At 42.5% G+C, this 22,769-nt stretch overlaps 2 protein-coding genes and 1 long non-coding RNA gene across 12 annotated transcripts; 2 read left to right on the plus strand and 1 right to left on the minus strand.

Annotated features, from left to right (window-relative positions):
- zmym4 (zinc finger, MYM-type 4) lies at positions 1-19,440 on the plus strand. Of its 8 annotated transcripts, none has more exons than XM_037092677.1 (29): positions 11-269; positions 1,799-1,840; positions 1,982-2,416; positions 6,070-6,715; positions 7,635-7,793; positions 8,005-8,066; positions 8,678-8,827; positions 9,179-9,417; positions 9,543-9,720; positions 10,135-10,338; positions 10,459-10,609; positions 10,691-10,806; positions 11,192-11,374; positions 11,626-11,776; positions 12,085-12,257; positions 12,344-12,488; positions 12,593-12,688; positions 12,995-13,032; positions 13,289-13,436; positions 13,825-13,937; positions 14,104-14,335; positions 14,511-14,732; positions 14,888-14,997; positions 15,103-15,280; positions 15,703-15,854; positions 16,326-16,440; positions 16,530-16,778; positions 17,116-17,242; positions 17,416-19,440. In XM_037092677.1, exons 3-29 carry the CDS (start codon positions 2,003-2,005, stop codon positions 17,657-17,659), a joined length of 4,995 nt encoding a protein of 1,664 aa, XP_036948572.1. In that variant the 5' UTR covers positions 11-269; positions 1,799-1,840; positions 1,982-2,002; the 3' UTR covers positions 17,660-19,440. The 8 variants fall into 8 exon arrangements, with proteins under 8 accessions (XP_036948577.1, XP_036948572.1, XP_036948571.1 ...); XM_037092676.1 differs by having other exon boundaries at positions 13-269; positions 12,992-13,032; XM_037092680.1 differs by lacking the exons at positions 11-269; positions 1,799-1,840 and adding an exon at positions 3,971-4,079 and having other exon boundaries at positions 2,379-2,416; positions 12,992-13,032.
- On the minus strand, positions 16,881-20,139 carry LOC119016647. 2 transcript variants are annotated; one of them, XR_005074219.1, is made up of 4 exons: positions 19,999-20,139; positions 19,602-19,647; positions 17,444-17,655; positions 16,881-17,271 (listed from the first exon to the last, which is right to left on the minus strand). It is a non-coding gene; the product is annotated as an uncharacterized LOC119016647 (long non-coding RNA). The 2 variants fall into 2 exon arrangements; XR_005074218.1 differs by having other exon boundaries at positions 16,881-17,276.
- On the plus strand, positions 19,735-22,097 carry LOC119016646 (doublesex- and mab-3-related transcription factor 3-like). 2 transcript variants are annotated; one of them, XM_037092691.1, is made up of 3 exons: positions 19,735-20,559; positions 21,560-21,792; positions 21,890-22,097. In XM_037092691.1, exons 1-3 carry the CDS (start codon positions 20,094-20,096, stop codon positions 22,010-22,012), a joined length of 822 nt encoding a protein of 273 aa, XP_036948586.1. In that variant the 5' UTR covers positions 19,735-20,093; the 3' UTR covers positions 22,013-22,097. The 2 variants fall into 2 exon arrangements, with proteins under 2 accessions (XP_036948586.1, XP_036948587.1); XM_037092692.1 differs by having other exon boundaries at positions 19,772-20,547.
- The last annotated feature ends 672 nt before the right edge of the window (positions 22,098-22,769 follow it).

The following is a 22,769-nucleotide window of genomic DNA, read 5'->3' on the forward strand; positions in this document are numbered from 1 at the left end:
AATTACTCCACACTCCGGTACACTAGGTGGCGCTCTGCAGCTTCAGTCGTGGTTGCGACCCGCCATTAACTCATCTGAAGACGAAGAAGCGTCTGTCATGTCTTCTTATACGTCTGCATCTTTCACAGCATCCCGCCGCTCAGTTCACAGTTTCTCACTCTTATAATGTTCAAAACGTTTTGTCATCGTTGAAACCAAACTCTGGTTTACTTGCCTGGAACGAGCAGAAAACCTTCAGGAGCAGCGTCACTGTGATATGAACTCAAACTGTAAGTTTTCCACATTATTCTTCTTTAACACATCTACACTTTGACACACTAACGTACAACACTCATAACATCACCACCGCCATTTTACTACCGCTAATTAAATACAAGCTTTACTTTATAACCGCTGAAACAAGCAGCTAATGCGCCTTTATTGAAGATGAACTCCTCCTCTGCCTCACTGTGTTTCTGAGTAGACTTAAAGGGGCAGTCCACCAACTTCACACATTAAAGTGTGTTTGCACGTCTTGGGGAGAACTGCCACATGTGTGAAGGAAAAATTAAAAAAAAAAAAAAAAGTCTTTTATGGCTCCAGAGGAAGATGCTTCTATTCTGATAAATTGCCTCCAGTGATGTCACTCAGTGGCCAAGGTGCATTGTGGGTAATGTAGTATCTCGCTTAGCAAGTGACGAACTGAGCTGAATGCCACACAATGTGCGTCAGCCCATCTAGAGGCGTTGCAGTGCTCCATTTGCTTGGAAAAACAGTGACGCTCTCTGCAGTGGGTGTTTAAAATGGAAAGTCTGCTAACTTCACAAGCAACTACAGCAGATGATATAACAGTTGAGGCAGATGTGTAAAGAAAAGAAAGACAGGACGAGTCTGCTTCCAACACGTACTCTCAAAGACTTCTGTTGAGCACAGATGAACTGAATGAAAGTCAAAATGAAGCAAACACTGTCTGAAGTAACTGTTCACTATGTGTGCTGCCATATGTTAACAAATGCTGCATTCACTTGCTCCTCCAACACGTTGACAGCTGTTTCCGGTAGTTGAGTAAAAAGTGAAACAATACAACACATGACCAAAAGATTCTTACCATCAACAAAATGTTTTGTTTCCTCCGCCATGTTTCAGCAGCATATGATGCCAACTCAGCAACTTCTTTTTCCCCAATTTTCTTTCAAGTTAGTTTTGAGTTTCCAATAATTCCGGCAGCACATGAATGCAAAGGTAGTTACCTCTGATTAAACAAGGAGAGCATCACAAACGGAGGAGAGGTAGCTAGCTGTTAGCGGCAGGTGAGCAGCAGAGTGTTGTAGTGTGTTTGGTTAAGCGGATTAACAACTAACAGAGCAAATAGCTTACAGCTAATGGAGCTAAACACACAGCAGGACTCAAGAGTGTCTGCTGAGAGGAACATGAACTAACAGTGAACTGAAGTTTAATGTGCATTAGATAAATGTCTATGGTTTGGCCTTTGTCTCTTTGGACAAAACTCAAGCTGGTCTCCCTAGAGCTCCCCCTAGAGGCCTGGAGCACTTCCGTTGTGGCGACTGGATATGCATGATTCTTCTGTTTCTTGTGTTTTTGGGGTTTGTGTGTTTTTGACATTGCCTCGTTTCTAAATCTGCATGTTTCTCCAAGTGGAAACGCTTCCGGCTATTGTAGCAGTACGGATACTGAAACAACCGTATCGGTATCAGGACTGAAAGAGTCGGATCGCTGCATCTCTAACTTTCTTGGAAAGTGGATGGTGGTGCGTGACATCAGATTAATCACTGACTGTGTTATCTAAACTTTGTTGCAGATGCTGGAGGGCGCTGTATGACATCATTCGTAAGGCTGCCTGGTGAGTGTTAACACGTGAAATGTTTGTATTACCAAATGTGAACAAATTAAAGTGTGACTTTAATTGTCAGTTTCATGTTCCCTCGTGGAATATGGATGACATCTGACCTTAACCTCTGACTGCCACATAACTTTGTTTCAGGCCAACTTTGCTGATGCTAACATGCCTAAAAATAGCCGTGCTGCACGTGAGCGGAGGCGAGAGGCAGCGCGGCGTGCGCGTGCAGCTGAGTCAGAAGAAGCACGAGCTGCACGCCTGGCAAAAGGTGCCGCACGCATGGCTAAAAAGAGGGCACAGGAATCGCTGCAGATGCGTGCCGAGCGCCTGTCGGTGGAGGCTGCGCGAATTGCTAGGAAGAGGGCAAAGCAAAGGCTGCAGATGCGTGCCGGGCGCCTGGCAGCGGAGGCTGCACAAATTGCGAGGAAGAGGGCAAATCGAAGGCCGCAGAGACGCGTGGAGTGCCCGGCAAGCAAGGCTGTGCACATTGCTAACATGTGGGCAACTGAAGTGTCTGAGGTGCGAGTGGAGCGATGGGCGTGGGACCTGCAACAAGAGGAGGAAACCTCTGCAGATCAGGTCTATTATTAGTATTCATTTAACACAGCAGTGATGTGGGAATTAGATGATTGCATACATTTTTTAAATATTAATTAGAGATTTTGATATATTTAATTTGGGTATTTTAAGTTTTTTTTTCATTAAGATCCATGAAAATCAATGAATTATGTATTAACCAATTTTAATCTGGTTTTCCAACTTCCCATGCTGAGTCCAACAGGCTTATTGGAGTGCAAAGATAGACCAGTGGATTGTTTTTAAACAGTTTTATTATTATTGTTATTATTATTATTATTATTATTATTATTATTATTATTATTAATGCCATGATACAGCAATGATGTGGAACCATGATTATAAACATACACTGTTGGCTATTTATATATTTTCTTCATTTATTTGATTGCAAAATCAAAAAACAACAATAGACATATCTGCCAATGGGAAAATAAATGGATTAAAAAGGGAAGAAGGTTCAGTGGTTTACACAGTTTAGAGTGTTTTGAGGTTGTTGAGTGCCGAGTAGCTTGTACATATTGCTGCGTTTCATTTATTTAAAAAATGCAAAGAAGAAAAGACAAAAGAAACAAACTTTTGTGTCTGCTGAATCTTCCTAAGCTAGTGAAAATATGAAAAGGAAACCCGGCTATGAAGACTTGTAGGCCCGAAAATGATCAAAGTCGTGCTTTTCACTGTATATTCTAATTACCTATAAAGCACACGACAGCTCTGGATGCTAATAATCTTCAAAATTTTTGATGTTGGAATAAGTTTGATCTGGAGCTCCTGACAACAAACTCTCCCTCTCGGTTACCATGGAGACGCAGTTGCCGTACATACACCCCCAGTTTTATCCCACTCCTGCCTCATCCCATCTGTCTTGCTCTTCATTTTGATGCTGCTTTTGTGAGACATTGTCAGTGCTGTCCATCGTCATTCATGTTTCGCTCGGGTTCAAATTGAAAAAGGCTAAACAGATGTCATGTTTATGTCGCTGAACAGTCACCACAGGGTCCCGAAGCCCGCCAGTGCAACCTTATGACGACACTACCCAGAGTGCATTGTGACGTTAACAACAATGGCGACCTACGAGTTAGTTTTTTTTTTAATATCACTTTATTATAACTGATACTAACATTTATCTTTTAAGAACTACAAGTCTTCATAGCTGGGGTTCCTTTAATAAAAAACATTTTCTGAGCTGCAGATCATATAAACCAAACATTAAGTGGTCAATACATCATAAATAAAGAGAAAGAACATTTGTAGAGAATTGGCAGTTTAACATAATTGTTGCATGAGTTCACAGAATACAATTAAATTAAATGTTTGTTTTTTTTTTAAAATTTGTTTACAAGTGACGTCCTGTGAACACCTGACTGTTACTGGGAGCAGTTCACAGGTGACGCCAGTGGGGGCGATAGCGAGCTACTGACGTGTGGTTACTACTAAAAATTAAACATAGAAGAAGACGACGCTCTGCAACAAGCGAGACTGAATGCAAATAATGCAGAAAGGAACCACATGAGAAGTATTTAAAGGCTTTGAAGTCTTTTTTTTTTTCTTTTAAAGTCCACATTGATTTGCCAGACTAAAGGATTTTGGAGCAAACATGGCGGCTACGGAAACTGGCGATGGACATCAACGTATGGCCACCAATCAAGACTCGCCTGCTGGCGCGGTAATTTTCTGCACGTTGTTACGGCTGTGTAGATTCCTTATAACGTTGTTATGTTAAGATGTTTATATATCTAGGATAGCTTCATCTGGAGTAGATGATTCATTTGCACAGTGGTTAGTTGTTGTGGCGTGTGTTACGCGACAACAGCTAGCTAACCGTAGCGAGCTAACAGACAGGTGTGCACAAGTGTAAGCAAGCTAGCCTTAGCTTAGCGAGCGTTCAGCTAGTTATCCTGTTTATAGGTCATTTCATTTGCAGACATGTCATTATAACATGGCTGAATTAAAGGAAGCGACACACACGGAGGTAAATGCACAATTTCTTTCCGAATGGGCGCTGGGTTGTAGCTGTTAGCTCCACATCCCTGCAGCAGTAGCGCTGGTTGTGTTTACATTACAAGAGCAGTGCTGTCGGATCAGCAACAAGCTAATCTGTTTTCTTCATGTGATCGCACTAAATAACACTGAACTGACAGCGTGTGTGCACAGTGTGTCAGTGTCATGTACCTTTTAATCACCCGTGTTTTTATACCAGCTGTCTCTTTATTCAAGCACATCGGCTTTTATCACGTTTAAGCTAGCTCCATTGTAAAGTTAACTACATTTTCTACATGAGCACATTGCAGGACTCATATATTGCGATTGAAACGCATAATGAGCCTAAAAAATGGCACTGTGTAGTCTGGAGAAGAAATTCAAACTCAGAATATGAATATTTACAGTATTAATGAGGCAGTGATACAACTCAGAAATATTTAGTTTTTCCCATAACTGAATAAACAAGCTGTTCTCAGAGGAAAATAAGTTCCCAGAACACTGTTTGTTTATATGTGGTGGACCCTGCCACCCTTCTTGCTTCAAAGTACAACAGTTTGAAATTGTGTTGTCATTAAAGGTCAGTTTGTTTATTCAGTTTATTCAGTCATCAAAACAAAGAACATCTGTTTATTTAGTTTGTTCAGGGAAAGAAAAACCAGTCTTTGTCATCTGATTTACATTTATCTCCCCAAACTACACAGTGCTCCTTTTTAAAGGAACAGTTCGCCCCAAAAAATAGATGCTGTCACTATCTACCTGTCCCCATGCCAGTGGAAAGTCAGGTGAAGTTTTGTCATCCACAAAACATTTCTGGAGCTTCACAGCAAAACAGTGTTGTAGCGTTCTCCTGAACAACTGAAGTAAACGGAGACTTGTTTTAAAACGAAAAAGACCTATCCTGTTTATTGCCCTGTCAATCATTTGGGGGAAAAAAACAAACAAACAAAAAATCATTGGTTAACCTTATCTCTGAAGTGTGTTCCTTCATTTCCTGAAAGCATTTCTTCATTAGAAGTCACACGATGAGGGTTGGTGTGTTGGGTTTTAGTGTGTTTCTTCATGCACCTCCTGTAGATTTCAGTACAGCTGTCACCACAGTCTGGCCCACAGCAAGATTCAGCGATGTAATGACCCTTCCTTATTTTTTTAAGTTACTCTAACCCGTCTACAGTGGGTGCATTCACCCGACTGCACTTTGAGGGTGTTGAATACATATTTCCAAATCTATTTGAGATCTCTTGGGTTCCAGCGATGTGGACTGTGCTAGAAGAGCTGTATGAGGGGATTAGATTATAATTTCTAGGTAGTTTTTTTTATGTTTGAAATAATTCTCCATCAAATTCAGCTGTTTCGGAGAACGCTGCAACATTGTTTTGCTGTGAAACTCCTGAAACGTTATGTGGACGACAAAACTTCCATTTGCATTGGGCTGAACTTTTGGGTGAGCTCATCCTTTAAACCTGCTCTTTCAGTTGTGTTGTGAAAAATCAACCGTGTGAAGTATCGATACTTTTGCCAACCTCAGCAGTTAATAAGACTGTTTTGTAAATACATGATGAGGTTTTTTTAAGTAAAGCTTCAGCATGGCCATTCAACTAATGATGGCTTTTGTTTTACATGCTTGAAGTATTATCCTGGGATTGTACAGAATAATTGTTTATTGTCTGACACAGGTGACAGAGGAGGTGGAAGGAGAGTCGGTGGAAGCTGTTTCAGAGCCAAGATCATCAGTGGATGTTAAAGACCCAGAGCTTGCTTGCCGAGCCTCTCCGAGCCTCTCTGAACGTGGAGAGCAGGACGACTTTGTTGCTGCTGAAAAAGAGATGGAAAGTAAAGAAACTGAACAAAAAGAAACTGAGGCTGAATCCGCGTCTCCTGAAAACGAACCGTCTTCACAGTCGTCCTTCTTTACAGAAGTCAGCACAGTTTTGGTTCAGGGTGGTGAATCGGATAGCACATCAGCGTCTGAACAAGAGGTGAAAACTGAGGAAGACTCTGAGTTATACGAAGAAAATGTTGCAGCAAAGGACAACAGCTCAGAGGAAAGTCCTGCAGGACCCGACATCAGTGAGGACTCAAATACAGACAAGACATCTGAACACAAGGAGGCAACAAACACAGATGAAAAGACGAGCACAGACATCGACGCACAGCAGGAAAAGTCGTCTCTATTGAGGGTTTCAACAGCGGACGACCTCGACGAGATGATGGACATTGGAACGGTGGATCAGGTGGAGCAGGAAGCTCTGATGAAAGAAGAGGAAGTGAACTGTTTGATGGATGTGGAGAGCAGCCGTTCACCTGCCTTTTCTAATACAGGTAAAGTAAAAGTTTTCTTTCTTTGTTATTTTTGGCTCAGTTTTTGCTCTCATGATGCAGAGAAACATTTTCAAAGGGGAGAGCTTATTGCTTATTGAAGTTTTTAGACAGTTATGGAGCTAATGAAGTGTCATACATGACAACTGTGTGTAAAATTACGATCTCATGTATGTAACACCAGACATGTTTGAAGGGGGCTATTTTGAGGTCTATTTAACAACTCTAAAAGAAAATTGATAAATTATTAGATTAATAGTAATTCTGGAATTTGCTGTGGCAGGTAATATATTCCTTTACATTAACTGAGGGGCCTGATGTGCCGTCAGCTGATCAGTGTCTGTGGCCGTAGTTGTTGCCATGTGTGCCACATTGTGGGCGGCTCTTCGGTTTACTCACCATCTTGAATTGTTGGCAGAACCGTCAGCGTTAGAAATCACTCTGACTGGCTGTTCAGCCAAGCAAAATGAGAAGAGAAACAGAAACAGAGGGATAGTCTTTTCATATCGTTGGTGTTAGTATCCATTATTTCACCTAATGAGTGTGGCCTCTCCCTATTTTTTAGCCTCCACCTCTTCACCAGTGCTGTTTTTTATTTTGTTGCTCGGGCAATGTATGAAAAACACTCTAATGGCAGTCTTCAAACGTTTACTCATAAACTGGTGGCTGCGCAGACCTGGAGCAACTTCTGTTACTATTTAAATGATGAAAGGCTTTTTTTTGGCAGAGCCTTTAAGTTGGGAACTAGTTAACAGAGCTGAGCTGAGCCACAGAAATACAGAGCTGAGATCTAGTTCAAAGGTAGTTCAGCAGGGCAGAAGCGCTCCAACATAGTTCTACTTCTCCAGTTAAAAGTACTTGGAAGCTGCTCACAGCTCTGCAGCGTCCCACTAATTTCTATGTTTTAAAATTTCTCTCGCAGCCACTGATGCAGAGGACAGGATCTCTGTTAAGGAGGAAACAGATGTAGAGCCCGCTGTAGTAGCTCCACCTGCAGAGGAGGACCAGGTGGAGGACGTGAAAGTGGCTGTAGACTCGATGCAGTCCAGCCTGTCTCCTCTGTCTGAAACTACACTCAGTGGTGAGTGTCGTCAGAGCAGCGCTGTTTCCCCAAAAGCACAAAAATGTTTAATAATAAAAGCAAGTGTGTGTGATCAGTTTCCCCCCGTCATCAACAGTAGTATTGAATAATGCCGATTTCAAGACACTCTATTGAAGTTAGAGATTCCAGAATCTACTTTACACTTTTTATTCAGTGTTAACTTACTGACATGTTGCTCGTGTTCCTGTAGGGAGGGAGAGCTCGTCACCAGTGACCATGGTGAACGGGATGAAGGTGGTTAAGCTCGACACTGTAAGTACAAGACAGTAAAACTGCCTCAGTGTGACAGGTTTGTATTTTCACTGCTTAAATGTCACATTAGTGAAATTAGATCACTTTCAGTTTCCTAGAAATATCTTTAAATATGTTGTTTCTTTTCAAAGAACACATTAATGCAGCCATTGGGTCCTTTTGTTCATCCTCAGTGTTTTATTGGATAGTAAATGTGTTTATACATCCTGTTGTTAATGAACACGGCTGAGACAGTTTTGTAAAAACAATTTATGGTGTTTTTAAATTAATAAATTACTCTGCACAAGAAATATGACTGCGTGGTTTTATGAAAAAAAATACATGCTTGATCTCAATATTGCAAATTAATTCTGTGTTCTGTGATTTTGCTCTGACAACATGAGTACAAATACAGAAATTGTAGTATTATTTCTCTAACAACTTACTAAAACCTACATGTACATCTGAGAGATTTGCTAATATTCTTTTTATACTTGTCTTTGTACAAGTTGTCATGTTTTTGAATTTTACATCAGCGTTAGTATGTAGTAAGGCTGGGATGTTACCATGGAAGTTGGAATCTGCATCAAAATCTTCAATAATGTAATTTTTCTTGTCTTGTCCTGTTGTAGGACAGGTTACAGGTCGGCACTTCGCCAGTCAAGTCGTCTCCTTCACCACCTTTGGTCAAGGTGAAGGATGAGCCCTCTGACGATGAGTACGAACAAGCCCTGATATCCTCGACGTCTTCAGCGAGCGTGAAAGACGAGCCCAACACAAGGGTGAGACACACACTTCTGAGGAATATTAAAAGTTCAGCCTTTCATGTTAATCTGATTGTCACAACAAGGTCAATCAGAAATAGAGGTTATGTGCAACATGGCCACTGCTAGCAGCTTGTCTACTGTCCAAAGTAAAAAACATCTGCAAGAGTCCCAATCTGACCCAGAAACCCTGATCTCAGTGATATTTAAAGACACACGACCTCTTGTGTTTGGACATGGAAGATTATGATGTGATGAAGACCGCAGACACTTATTATGAATAATTTGAGAGATTCACACTAGACGTTCATTCAGGATTTGATGGATCCAGAGACACTGACCTCTGCCTCACTGATCTGTTATCAACAGGAGGATTTGAGGATTGGATCGGTCTTCTCAGTGAACTCAGCGTCTGAAACACAGACGCTGCCCATCATCAATCCGTCCTCCATGTACATGTACTGCTCCCACTGCAATAAGAACCTGAGGAAAGGGCAGACTGCTTTCCAGAGGAAGGGTTCCCCAGCACTCTTCTGCTCCACCGAATGCCTCACCACATCTCTGCCTGCAGTCAAAGGAAACTCTAAGACCTGCCACAACTGCCAAAAGTGAGTTCAACAGGGGGCAGCATCATCGTTACATACTTAGACAGTGAAGAATATAACAATATAGCTGCAGATAAACTGGATTGTGTCAGAGTTCACTGAGCTCGGATCTCCTCTCTTTCTCTCAGGTTGATATTTCGGCCTCAGGACGTCATTCTGGCTCCGGACGGTAAAGGAGCCATGAAGGACTTCTGCAGCCAGAACTGTCTGACCTCCTTCAACTACAAGAGGAGCACCGCCGCCAAAAAGTCAACACATCCGACAGCACCACAGTCACTCTGCAGCATGTGTACCAGATACTGCATCGTAAGTCAGACAGAACAGGGCTGCAATTTTCACAGTGTATTGATCTGCCAGTTATCTTGAAAAACACCTGCTATAATTTCTCAGAGTTCAAGGTGAAATCTAGTCTTTTTTTTAATCTGACCTACTTTTTCAGATCTGAAAATCTTCAGTTAACAGTCAGATGAAAACGTAAAGTGAGAGCAGTCAATTTACTGAAAAACTTAACTGATGGATTCAGTCAAAATTTCTGTTGACTGACTTTTATAGATGAGTTTCCTAATTGTTTTAGCTTTAAAATAAGGACAAAGATTGTCCTGTGAATAACATTACATAGTAGTACAGAGTTACTACACGCAGCCTTTTAGCACTCTGTCCCTGTAACTGAAGGGTTCATTTCTGAAACAACACACTTTTTTGTTGTCATCCGTCCTCCAGAGCAAACACGAGGTGATCCTGACCGGTGCCGTCCACAAGCTCTGCAGTGACGCCTGCTTCAACCGTTTCCGTACCGTGAACAACTTGTCCATGGCCGGCTGTGCGAACTGCGGCTCCTACTGCCACAACAAGCCGCTCATGCTGAAGATGGACCGCAGCAGCAAAACTCTGTGCAACGCAGAGTGTCTGGCCAAGTACAAAGAGGTATGAAAATTAAATGTAAAAAAATAAAATCAGAGACTAACAGGAATGTGTTTGGGTCAGAGACTGTCATGGCCGACTTAACATCCCTTCTTTCTTTTTGTATTCTCACTCTTGTAATAGAAAACCAAGACGACTCAGCCGTGTACGATGTGTCGCACCACCCGTTTGCTGGCAGAAATGGTTGACGTCAAAAACAGCGACGAGTCGGTGAACCTCTTCTGTAGCAGCAGTTGTGTGATGGCGTTCAAAGTCCAGACCGTCAGTGCATCAGGTACCACAAGACTTTGATGTGTGCGTCAGTACTGTACTCATGAACATTGTCTTTTAATAAAACTTGCTTTCTTTCTCAAAGGTGCTCGGTTGTGTTGTGATAATTGCGGCAAACACACAGTCCCGGCCTACCACCTGGCCATGTCCGACACCTCCATCAGGAACTTCTGCACTCTGCCGTGTGTCATGGCTTTTCAGGTACAGCTCAGCTTGTGCTCGATCAAAACTCGTTTATGACGCTTGTCGTTAAATCATGTTGGAAATCAAAACTGTTTGTACTTGAAGGCTGGGTGAAAAGCTGGGGGTGGAGGAGTTGTTTAAATTTTGGGTTTTGGGTTTTTTAAGTTTATATCTTTGGAGGAGAGATTTGGGCACCTGCTGTAAGAAAATTGTGTTTTTCTTGATTTAGAAAAAAGCATTTTGGACATATATTATCACTGTATCTGTGTTTAAAAAATCCACCAAAACTCACATTTGTTTTTGTGCTGATTTGATTTGACACACTTTGCTTATTCTGCACCAAAGACAGTACCTCACATTGGATTTCAACCCAACACTCTATTGTTTTTTTCTGGCACTGCAGGAAAAGTTCAAGAAATCCCAGAAACAGGTTAACGTTTTTACCAAGTTACCTGTCGGATCCACTCAGATCCAGTCCGTCATTCCCATCCAATCTCAGCGAGAAGCTTCCAAAGGATCAAAGAAACTGAGCTGCTCCCTCTGCTCCCGTGGCATCACTTTTAAACCTGAAGTCATCCAGATCAAGGTAACTTGTGTATTTGTGTGTTGTAATGTGTGTTCAGTCTACTGGAATCTTATATTACATACAGTTTTGCATATAAAATACTTCTTTGACACTTCCAGGCTGATGAGAATAGATTTGATTCTCAATTTCTGATGGCATTACCAGTAAGGATCACAAGAATTCACTAAAAAAACTGTTTTCACCTCTTTGTAATCTGTCCATCTGTAATGTGGACAGATGATTAATCGTTAATTTCAACTCCGTGTGTGTAGGACAAGATGGTTTTCGTGTGCAGCGTGGATTGTTCTCACGAGTTCAAGAAAACCAACTTTGTGACTTCCCTGTGTGAATACTGTAAGATGGAAAAGATCACCAAAGATGCCAAGAGAATTAACAACAAGGACTGCTTCTTCTGCAGCGACGGTAGGGTGACAGTTTGATATTTTGAATATCAGGGCCAATGAGCATGATGTCAAATTATGGTCCCATTTAGAGTAAAACTGACAATAAAGCAGGGTATGATTGAGGTCACGGTAATCATGGCATGTCCTCAGGGTCTCAGCCAGATCAGATCAGGATATCCTCCACCAGCTGTCTTTAGTTCTGGGTTAAAAAAACAAAAACAAAGATGGTGACAGCTGTAATGCCAAACTTGAGGCTTCAGCACAATAATCCACTAACCACTGAGTGACATCACGGTGGGTTTACACTCTCCTCTCCCTCCTCTCAAGGCTGTAAACTCCTCTTCCGACACGACCTGACTAAAAACTGGGGGAAACACTGTCACTCCTGCGTCTACTGCCACTCTGTGTCCAAGAAGCTGGTGACGGCTCAGTACGGAGGCTCGACCGAGGAGTTCTGCTCTGAGGAGTGCAGGTCCAAATACACCATGCTCTTCTGCCATGTAAGCAAGACGCCTCGATGTGGTTATCAGTATAACCAAAGTGATGCTCTGCCTCGACTCAGCGTTTACCCACTGTTTTCTCTCAGGTTGCAAAGTGTGACACCTGCGGCCGTAAAGGGAAACTGAAGCAGAGTCTCGCCATGCTGGGAGAAGTCAAACACTTCTGTGACCTGACGTGTCTGCTGCAGTTCTGCTCGGATAAAGTGGCCACGCAGGGTGAGGTCTTCAAAGGTGTGTATTCTTGTTCCCATTTCAAGTTATATTTCGTTGATCAGCTGAACCTGACTTGTTGGTTAAAATGTTATGATCTGTAATCATCGCTGTGACATTGTTAGGTACCGGGGAGGACACGCCCGTCATCGCCAATGTCATCTCGCTGGCAGGAACTCCCCCGGGGAAATCCAGTGCTTCTGAGCGAGCTGCGCAGCAAAGTAAACAAAAACGCTTAAACAAGCATTTAAATGTACTTTGTAATGGAACTGCTATGATTGGTCAATGGATGCATTTATCGGAAAAAATAATAACCGGAAATTAATTTCTCAGTTTTTTTACTTTTCAAGCAAAAATGTAAAAACTTTGTGAGACATTTCTTTGAACAGATGATTTAATCCTTAAATATTGTGTATTCACTGAAAATTAAAAAGCTGAAGCTCTACTGTGTAACACGCTGTATCCTGATTCAACTATTTGCCAGTGTTCATTGAGAAGGTTTTTATACTTTGTCACTTTCTCAGCAGGCACAGGCTCTACCTTTCAATCAAAGAACTCTGGACATGTAAGTTGTCGTGTTTTATTTGCGTATTATAGTAGTAGTATTACAACTTTTGATCTTCATGTTCTCAAAATGATCATTTACATGCCATTCTGATGGCAAATGAATCATGTTTGACCGGCACAGAATCAGACGTTGGTTCACTGTTGAGTCTGTGGTGCACAGACGGCCATTTGTGGGAATCTGCGCTCTGGCTGCCACTCATTTTTGAACATTATTAGTTTTGAAGTTGTTTATGTGTCACGTGTCGACCCTTCAGATCAGTATTCAGACAGATCCAGTGAAGTCAGCTCCTCCTCCTCCTGGACCAAAGATCCTGAAGAACAAGGCTCTGCTCTGCAGACCGCTGGTGCAGAATAAAGGGGTCTCATGCAGAACACAGACAGCCGACTGTGAAGTACAAACAGGTAAATTCAACACACACACCTTCAAAAACTCTACTGTTTTTATTCTTTTAAGTGTCGTAAGAAGCTATAATAATAATAATTATATCAATCAAAATAATAATAGCGATTGTGTAACACAGTGACACTATGAAACTAAAAAATATCATACCTTTGCAACCCCACCCAGCAAAAAAGTTTATTATGAATTCAAAATATATGTTAAAAAGTGTTAAAAAAATGTTTCAGAACTCAGAATTATTTTCCTGAACACGACTTCATTAAAGCTCAAAGTTTGTGTTCTATATTTAACCAAATACTTGCCATGTTTTTTTATTTTACTGAGGATTATATTGTTGCTCCTGTTGAAACTAATCCTCACTTTTTATTTTCTTATTTTCTCTCTCTAAAGACATCTCCTTCCCTCGAGTCATGATTGTGCCTGTCCCAGTGCCGGTGTACATTCCTGTACCGATGAACATGTACAGCCAGTGTACCCCTGAACCTGTGGGCCTGCCAGTTCCGGTACGTCAGACACCACAAACAAGTCTGGTTTTCAAGTGTTAGGTTGCTAAAGTAAAACCCCATCACAAAGGAATTATCTCATCCTCAGAATTAAGAGATTAAATAACTATTAGACAACAATCTAGAACCTCACAGCCTCTTTTATTCTAACCTTTGTCTCCCACAGCTACCTGTACCCATGTTCCTTCCTGTGACCATGGACAGCGCTGAACGCATCGTGGAAACCATCCAGGAGATCAAAGAAAAGATCCCGTCCGACCCCTTCGAGGCAGAGCTCATCCTCATGGCTGAGATGGTGGCAGAACAAGATGAGAAGAACGACACCTCGCAGAGACCGAAAGAGAAAGTGGTGTTGAAGGAGAAAGACAGACCACCAGCACCTGCACCTCCTCCAGAAGGTAAAAACATATTATTTTGCTGCTTTGGGAAATCTATGATCTGTATTTTCAGGAATTCATGTCCATATTTTTAATGTTACGTTAATTTATTTACCACAAATGTTTTTATGTTGATGTTGATATGTTTATGTTGATGTACACACTGTATGACTCATGTCTCATGTTCATGTTACAGACCACACCAGTAACTACAGCGATGACCTGGACACAGACGACCTGGCCAGTTTGCTCAACACCTGGGAGGAAGCCTCCTCAGATGTCGGCGTCAGGTCTCCCAGTCAACTCTATTCCGGCGAGAAGCTCAACCCCATTATGGACATTCCTGTGGTCGAGCCTTTCACCGAGGCCCCGCCTCCAGCACCGCCTCCCATGGACATCGAAGCCGACGTCACTGTTGGTGAGATGAGATGCACAAACTCATCGAGTGCATGAAGCTAGAACGTTTGACTTTAATTTCCACCCTGAGGAGTTTAAAACATTGAGGTGTTATCCTAAATTACAAAGACTACTTTGGCAGGCTCGGTCTAACTTTTCTAGTGGTGTCATTGCCAGAAACTCTGGAGAGGATGGCCCGGCTCAGAGAGCACGCCGAGCGCTCCCCGAGCCCCCCGCCTGCTGTGACACGACGACGTCAAGCTCCCAGGAAAGCCAGAGAAAAGAAGGTAACTCGGTCGAAAAAGAGATGGAAAAAAGACTTTTGTCTTTTGTATAGTGGGAATGTTTAGTGTCCATGACACAGCCTCCTCTCTCCTTCCTCTTTTTCCCAGGGTCGTAAGCGGGTGTCTAAAACAGCTGAAGTGTCGTCTCAAAAGGGCTCATCCAACAAGGCCCTGACTGCGCTGACTGAAATCCCCAAACTGAAGAGTCAGTACGGAGTCGACGCCTGGAAGCGATGGATCCAGTGGAGGAAAACTCAACCCAACCTGGAGAAGCCGCGCTTTGGTTGTAAGTCTCAACACTCAGTCAAGAAACCCACTAAAGCTGAGCACGAGTACACTCATTCTTTGTGTAAAATTTGACATAATACATGAAAAACCAACTTAGGAAGATGATGATTATCCTGGGGCGGCTGTAGCTCAGCGGGTAGAGCAGGTCGACTAGTGATCGAAAGGTCGCTAGTTCAAATCCCGGCTCAGGGCAAGGCTGAGCTGCATGTCGAAGTGTCTTTGAGCAAGATACTGAACCCCACATTGCTCATCAGTGAGGGCCCTGCGATGAGCTGGCGACTTGTCCAGGGAGTACCCTGCCCTCGCCCTGAGACAAGGCTGGGATTGGCTCCAGCAGCAACACCCCGTGACCCCATGGCAAGGGATAAGCGGTTACGGATAATGACATGACATGACATGACATGATTATCCTGGTTTTAGCTCGTCCGATGGAGTTAAAGGAGGATGTTCTTCAGTGCACCACTGCTGAGCTGAGCTACGGCCTCTGTTGCTTCATCACTGAGTTGAAACGACCCAACGGGGAGCCGTACTCCCCCGACAGCCTGTTCTACCTCTGCCTCGGCATCCAACAGGTTAGACATTTCTCAAACAGGCATACTTGTATCGTGTAACGGGTTGTGTGCTGATTGCAGGTAGAGCTGCGACTGAATTAGTTTCATTATCGACTAATCTGCCAATTAATTTCATGAATAAAGGTGCACTATGGAGATTTGGGATGACATTGTTGTTTTTAATCCCCAAACAGAATAAACAAACTGAACTTGACGACACAATTTCACACTGTTGTACTTCTTTAAAAGGTGGCGGACCCTGCCAGTTTTCAAGCTTCAAACTGTTCTGGAAGCTTATTTTTTGCTCTAAGAAGAGCTTGTTTATTCAGTTATGGACAAAATAATTTATGTCTGAGTTTGTGTAATTACAGTAAAGTCTGAGTTTGAACTTCTTCTCTAAAACTACACAGTGCCCCGTTTAACAGTGATTTCAACAGTAATGATCCAATAAGATGGCCGACACTGTCGCTTTGCTCGTGCGTCTCTCTGTAGTACCTGTTTGAGAACGGTCGTGTGGAGAACATATTCATGGATCGGTTCTACAACAAGTTCTCTACTGAGTTCACCAACATGCTGAGAGGCTTCAAGCCCTCGATCACAGCAAGTGGTGAGTTGCGCATGTCTGTTACCTCTGTTTGTCTGTTCCACACAAATGTTTGACCAGCTCTCAACAGGTACTTCACTTCTCCTCGGCAGGTTACATCCATTCCCGTGTGGAGGAGGAGTTCCTGTGGGACTGTAAGCAGTTGGGGGCGTACTCCCCCATCGTCCTCCTCAATACTCTGCTCTTCTTCTGCTGCAAGTACTTCGGCTTCACCACGGTGGAGCAGCACCGCCAGCTCTCCTTCGCCCACGTCATGCGCTGCACCAAAACCAACCCCAACTACACCAAGACCACCTTCCTGCGCTTCTACCCCCCACTAGCTGTGAACGAGGGAGAGTCAGGTAACAGTGTTGGTCCTTTTTCCAAAATGAAAACATAATAACAGTGATTTTAAGATAGTAAAACTTTTCAGTGCACTTAAATAATTGTATTTCAACAATCAAATATTTTGTGTTTTTATGGAAGTCAAGCAAAAGGTCATTCACAGTTCCTGACTGTCAACTGAGAAGCAACAAAATGATCATGAAACTTAAATTTCGTTTTCTAACATGGATTTAATGAGACTGAACCTAAACATTTAAAACACACTGCAGACAAAATTATAAAACTATCAACTAACAACATAAATTCATCACTCGATCTCTGTATACGATTTGATGGTCAAATAACGATCTTCAGATCCTGAGGTTCCTGCGAAGAGACGTAAGGAGGAGGACAGTAAAGAGGACATCCTGGAGATGATGGAGAACACGGAGAACCCGCTCCGCTGTCCGGTCCGACTCTACGAGTTCTACCTCTCCAAGTGGTGAGTGAGGGACACAGATCTGTCTCAACCTATTCTGAAACAGGTGGCAGATTAACTGGCTGTTTGAACTTGATTTACAGATTAATCTGATAATTTTTGTTGCTGTGATTCCTTAAATCTATAATGAATGTAAGTGTTGGACACCATGTTGACATTAACTGTCTTCCATCCAGCTCGGAGTCGGTCAAGCAGCGCACCAACCTGTTCTACCTTCACCCTGAGCGCTGCTGTGTCCCCAACAGCCCGCTGTGGTTCTCCTCCACCCCTCTGGACGACAGCACCATGGAGGCCATGCTGACCCGCATCCTCACCGTCAGAGAGCTGCATCTCAAGACGGGGACAGACGGAGGAACAGCGCGGAAGCCGCCTGAAGACCCTCCATTTATACCGGAAGATGAAGATGGGGATTCAGACTGATGAAGAGCGATGAGAACAGAAGTGACCTTTTCTTGTAAATGTTTGTAGATGAAACGAAATGTTCATTTAAACACGGCCGATTAAACTCAAACGGACAGAATAAATCTGAACTGCAGAGAAAAACTTCTTCTTAATCTGCACGTCGATCAGGATTCATAGAAGATCGTCAAACGCACAGACTGTTTACGACTGTTTATCAAGACACCGTTGTCCTTTTGTCGTCTGAACGGTTGCCTCTTTTTTCCTTCTACTACATGTGGTGATTCCCTCAATTCCTGTAAGAATCTTTTTTTTTTTGTCCTTGTTGAAAACACAGAATGAAAAAACATTTTGATTTCTGTTGTCAGCGAGCACACGTCCACCCTGAATACTAATAAAAAAAAAAAAAGTCTTTCAGTGATGTAAACTGCCAACTTGAGCTGGGTTTATAAAATAATCGATTTTCCGATTCAAATAATTTGAAAGATCAGAAATAGATTCAAAAATGCTCAGATCGATCTTGCAGTTAACGCCTTATCCTGCAGATGTGCATCAGGAGATTAACGCCTGCCAAACGACAAATGTGGGTAGATTTTAAATGTCTGATGCCTGAATGTTTGTGTCAAAACTGTTGTGATTTAAAACCATGTTGAAACCCTCGATCGTGTTTTGGTGTAAGTTAGGGGGCTCATTTTCTGTCTTCTGCTTCACCTGCACTTGAATGCACCTGGTTAACTGAAGAGTCTATTCTCGAATGGCCACAAATGTTTAAAACAGGAAAGTTTCTATTTTTTTCTTATTTTCCTTTTGTTGAATACATCAGCAGTCATCTGTCATTACTTTCTTGTTCATTCACAGCATTTTTAATAATGCGATGCTGAAAGCAGAAGAATATCATCTTCGTGTCTCAGGCAGATTTTTCTACGACAAATCTCCAAAACAATGTAATTCTTAATGCAAACACAATTTTTTAAAAAATAATTCACAATGTTATTACAGCGTTGATTCTCTGAAATCCTACCAGAATTGGTATTTTAACTGAAATATTGTTAACTGATCTTGAATCGAATTTTGAAATCGGTGGTCGTACCCAGCTCTGTTGGCAGAACCTGCATCAGTGCTGTGATTTTGTGTCGGTCTGTAAGTTAAAGAACAAATGCTTGTTTCCAGACTATTTTTACAGCTATCGTACCCTGAGGAGTGTTGGAGACTTGCACGTCACAACAGAATAATTCCTGTAAATCACAGATTTGATTATACCAAAGTGTCAAATTTATTTTATACCTGTTGTCAAAGTTTCTGAAGCTTCTCTGACTTGCCATTCTAAAGTGTAGAAGGTGAAGTTAAACAGAAAACTTAATTCAACACAAACTGTGTTCTGTGTCCATCAGAGGATCTTATTTTGAAAGGTCGTGTCACTTGGTTGTGAGATTACACGATGAACAACTGTTCATCGATCGAAATGGAGAAAAGTGTTGGGAAACTCTTTTCTTTGAATGTAGCAGAGGCCACTGTTGAAAAAAGGCTGAAAATGTCAAAATTTGACCCCTTTTTGAGTGCTGAGTAACTTTTTTTTTTTAATTGTCACCTCCTTGGAGACATTGACTTTTTGCATAACCATGCTCCTGATATGATATAGAGATTAAAGTCATACTGTCCCTTCATGTATATCTTGGTTATATTAACCCCCAGTCCTTAGTGTATGGCTGCCAAGGTTCTGAGTATTTTCTATTGTATGTTGTTTTTGAATAAAAACAAAACAAAACAAAAAAAACATGTTAAACATTGAGATTCAACAGTTACGGTTTTCCTTTCTTTTGTCATGTTTACAGTATGTATGTTTAAGAAAAATAATTTCAGGTGTTTCAAAAATATTTTGTGGCTATTGATACAAAACAGCTTGATATTCACCAGGGAGTTGCATATTATATTTTGTCTCCTTTTCAATTAAACATGTTCTCACCTTGTGCACTTGTAGTTGACCTGTGAACCAGCAGGGGGCCTCATCCCTGCGGAGTGCAAGCAAAGACATCTGTATTAAGGTGTTTTATACATTTTAATTCATTATGCTCGATATGATCAAATAATAATATTTCAAATGTTTTCAACAATCAAACATCTAAAAGCAAAATCTGTCAGAAGCCATGACAAAGTTTGTGCTGTCTGAGCTCCACATGTGGTTCTGTTGTCACGATTCTCTTGACCTTGAACGTCTCATGGTTTATTTAATCAACCAATAAGAAGCAGAGTCATAATGTAAATGGTGTCTGATTGGTCTCCAGCTGGTCTCTATGGGCCCCGAGCCAATAATCATAATGTAGTCTCACATATTCCCACGACTGAATGTGATACATTTATACCTCTGTATAAAGAGAGGTCAGACCGGGTCACAGTCACAGATGTGAGGAGGCGCTTCACTGATCACACTTCTCTTTCTTGAAGTTTGTCAGCCTCCATGTCCTCCTCATCCAAGTCCTGCCAGCCAACTCGACAGCCAACATGTACGAGGTGCCGGCATCATGGCATCATCGTCCAGAGGAAAGGCCACATGAAGTTCTGCCCGTATCTGAAGTGTGGCTGCTGGAGGTGCTTCTTGATAACTCAGAGGACTCGGATCACCGCCCTCCACCGCAGCCAGGGAGGAGACCGGCTCCCCCCACAGGACACGGAGCGGCAGCCCTGCGCCCAAACCGGCGAGGTGAGACCAGCGGTCGAGGGGACCGTCAGCGGCTCGGCCCCGGACGGAGGCGCACCTCAGTCGGCTACACCTCAGCTGCTGATATCTCAGCCATCCGGAGGAGCAGCCGCCGCCGCTGCTGCTGCCGCCGGGGCCCCCCCTGACCTCCGGGGCAGACCAGCCGCTGTGGACGGCGGGTTGGCGGCCTCAGCTTCCACTGAAGAACGATCAGGTACACCTTCTAGTATGTTAACCGTATATAATCCTAATACCGTTAATTATAATGTGTTTGAGAAACTTTTACTTAAAAACAAACATCTAACGTACATGTAGCGGAACCGTCCTGTGTCAGCTAGCTAACCGCCTGTCAGCTAACGTCCGCTTAGAGCACCAACGAGGAAGAGTTAAACATTAAAACTGACTATATTTAACACATTAACAGGGGAATACAGCCACCATTTTGTGTCTGAACTAATAGTTTTATAAGACTGTTCGTCATCACCGGCATGTAGGGAACACCTGCTGATTGGTCAAACGGAACCGCGCGTGGAGCAAGCTGCGCAGCTGGCACAGGGTCACGCACACGCCCGCACGCGCACAGTGGAATGGGAGGAGAGTGGCGGGAAAATATTCTTTTGTTTTTTTCAAACGTGTAATGACTGACTACAAAAACAACTCATGTCAGTACTATCATGGCGTCTAAAAACGTTATAGTCATAGTCATTTGTATTCCTCAAACCCATTTGTTTGTTTGTATGTCCTGTGTGTTTTTCCTGTTTGTTTATTTGTCTTGTTTGTTTGTCTTGTTTGTTCTTCCTGTTTGTTATTTGTCCTGTTTGTTTGTCTTGCCTGTTTGTTTTTCCTGGTTGAATTACTGTTTATTTGTTTGTTTGTCCTGTTTGTTTGTAAGCATGATTACATACAAATTACTGAACAGAGTTTATGCAAAACTTGGATGGAGGATTTGTTTTTCCCCGCTTTCTTTAACAGATCTAGCATTAGTTTTTTTGTGCAAAATTCTCAGGATTACAAAAATGGATTGTTGGGTCTTGGTGGAGGTATGCACTCTACTAATTACCATTCAATATGAGCATATTTTATTGCCATTTTACATTTAGAAATGACTTTATTGTAAATGGATGGTAGAGAATCGTCTTCTATAATGCTAACACATCCGTCTTAAGTTGAATAAAATCATCCTCAGGAAGATTAAAATGTCCAGTATGTCTTATCTTTTCTTCCAGATGCTCCAAATGTTGCTAGATTTGGCCCGACTGCACCTCTGCCTGTCATCCACTTTCCCTTTCATTGGCCAAGCAGTTTCGCCTCCTGCCCAGATTTGATGTTCAACATCCCCCGAGCGCCAGCTGTGCCTGCTGGGCTTTACAACAATCCCCTGTGTGGACCCCAGATGTTCCCCCACTTTCAGTCAGGTCCTCTGAATTATCTACCGCTACCATGGCCTGGACCTCCTGCTGTAAGTGACTGTTGTCTTTACATACTACAGGCAGGGTGTATTAGAAAAAAAAACTGCTATTTAATCCTAGTAAAAATGTGTTTGTTTAATACGTCAGGATGGCAGACAGATGTTCTTCATGCTCCAGCCACCTCCACCTCCACCAGCAGAGCCCTACCAGGAGGAGCTGATGGATCCACAGCCTCCGCCGTCCAGCGAGGAAGTTATAGAGCTGGATTAGTTGTTCTACATGTTGTACTTTGTATGTTGTTGACATGCTGTTGTTTGTTGGCATGGGGTTTAGAAATAAACGTTGGTTATTTTCATTTCTGTCTTTTGTGCCTTGACTGAATTTTCAACATACTAATGTAGGACTTTATTAGGCTTTCTAATATGTTTGATTTGATTTGTTATCTCAAGAGCCAGAGAAGACAAGCTTTGTTTGCCCGAGACAACAAGATCAGTTATTCTGTTATTACAAGAAAACTAAATATGTTTTTCTGCTGCTCCTTAAATCGTAGTCGACATTTGTTAACTCCTGATAGTGAAATCAACAACAGAGAAAACAATTGAGAAAACAATATCTTTTTTTTTTCTTGACTGATTATGAAGCAGTTTGTCTCACAGGAGCTGATTTCAGGTGAGAAACTAAGTTTCAGGTAACTCAGCGTGCAGACAGTGAAATGAAAAACCTCACTTGTTGATACTGAACAGTGGCGGCAGTCGCTCAGCCTGAAGTGGTTTGAATTTTGTTTGCTCAATCGTACTTCTTCCTCCGCAGAGCAGGCAGTGTTATATCAAACTGACCCTGTGCTGCTTCGTTGCTCGCTACAGATATTTGTCACAGGAGTGTTGCAGCTTTATCTGGAAAGCCCCAGAGAAGGAGGCGTACCGCGTGACACCACACCCCTCCGGCTTCTCCATGCTGGTGGCATTTTCATCAGAAGGATTAATGCTGGCATCAGCAACTTCCAGGGGTTGACTACAGTGCAGCTGCG

This window comes from Acanthopagrus latus, chromosome 3 (genome assembly GCF_904848185.1).
Source record: "Acanthopagrus latus isolate v.2019 chromosome 3, fAcaLat1.1, whole genome shotgun sequence".
NCBI classification, from domain to species: Eukaryota; Metazoa; Chordata; class Actinopteri; order Spariformes; family Sparidae; genus Acanthopagrus; species Acanthopagrus latus.

What these genes read in the sequence shown, in the direction of transcription:
- zmym4 (XM_037092676.1), top strand. Translation starts at nt 2,003, where the DNA reads ATGCCTAAAAATAGCCGTGCTGCACGTGAGCGGAGGCGAGAGGCAGCG. An exon ending in CGTGTGTCATGGCTTTTCAG is followed by an intron (nt 10,807 to 11,191) that starts GTACAGCTCAGC and finishes CTGGCACTGCAG; the next exon opens with GAAAAGTTCAAGAAATCCCA. An exon ending in ACACCATGCTCTTCTGCCAT is followed by an intron (nt 12,258 to 12,343) that starts GTAAGCAAGACG and finishes GTTTTCTCTCAG; the next exon opens with GTTGCAAAGTGTGACACCTG.
- LOC119016646 (XM_037092691.1), top strand. Translation starts at nt 20,094, where the DNA reads ATGTCCTCCTCATCCAAGTCCTGCCAGCCAACTCGACAGCCAACATGT. An exon ending in ACGATCAGGTACACCTTCTA is followed by an intron (nt 20,560 to 21,559) that starts GTATGTTAACCG and finishes CTTTTCTTCCAG; the next exon opens with ATGCTCCAAATGTTGCTAGA. An exon ending in CATGGCCTGGACCTCCTGCT is followed by an intron (nt 21,793 to 21,889) that starts GTAAGTGACTGT and finishes TTAATACGTCAG; the next exon opens with GATGGCAGACAGATGTTCTT.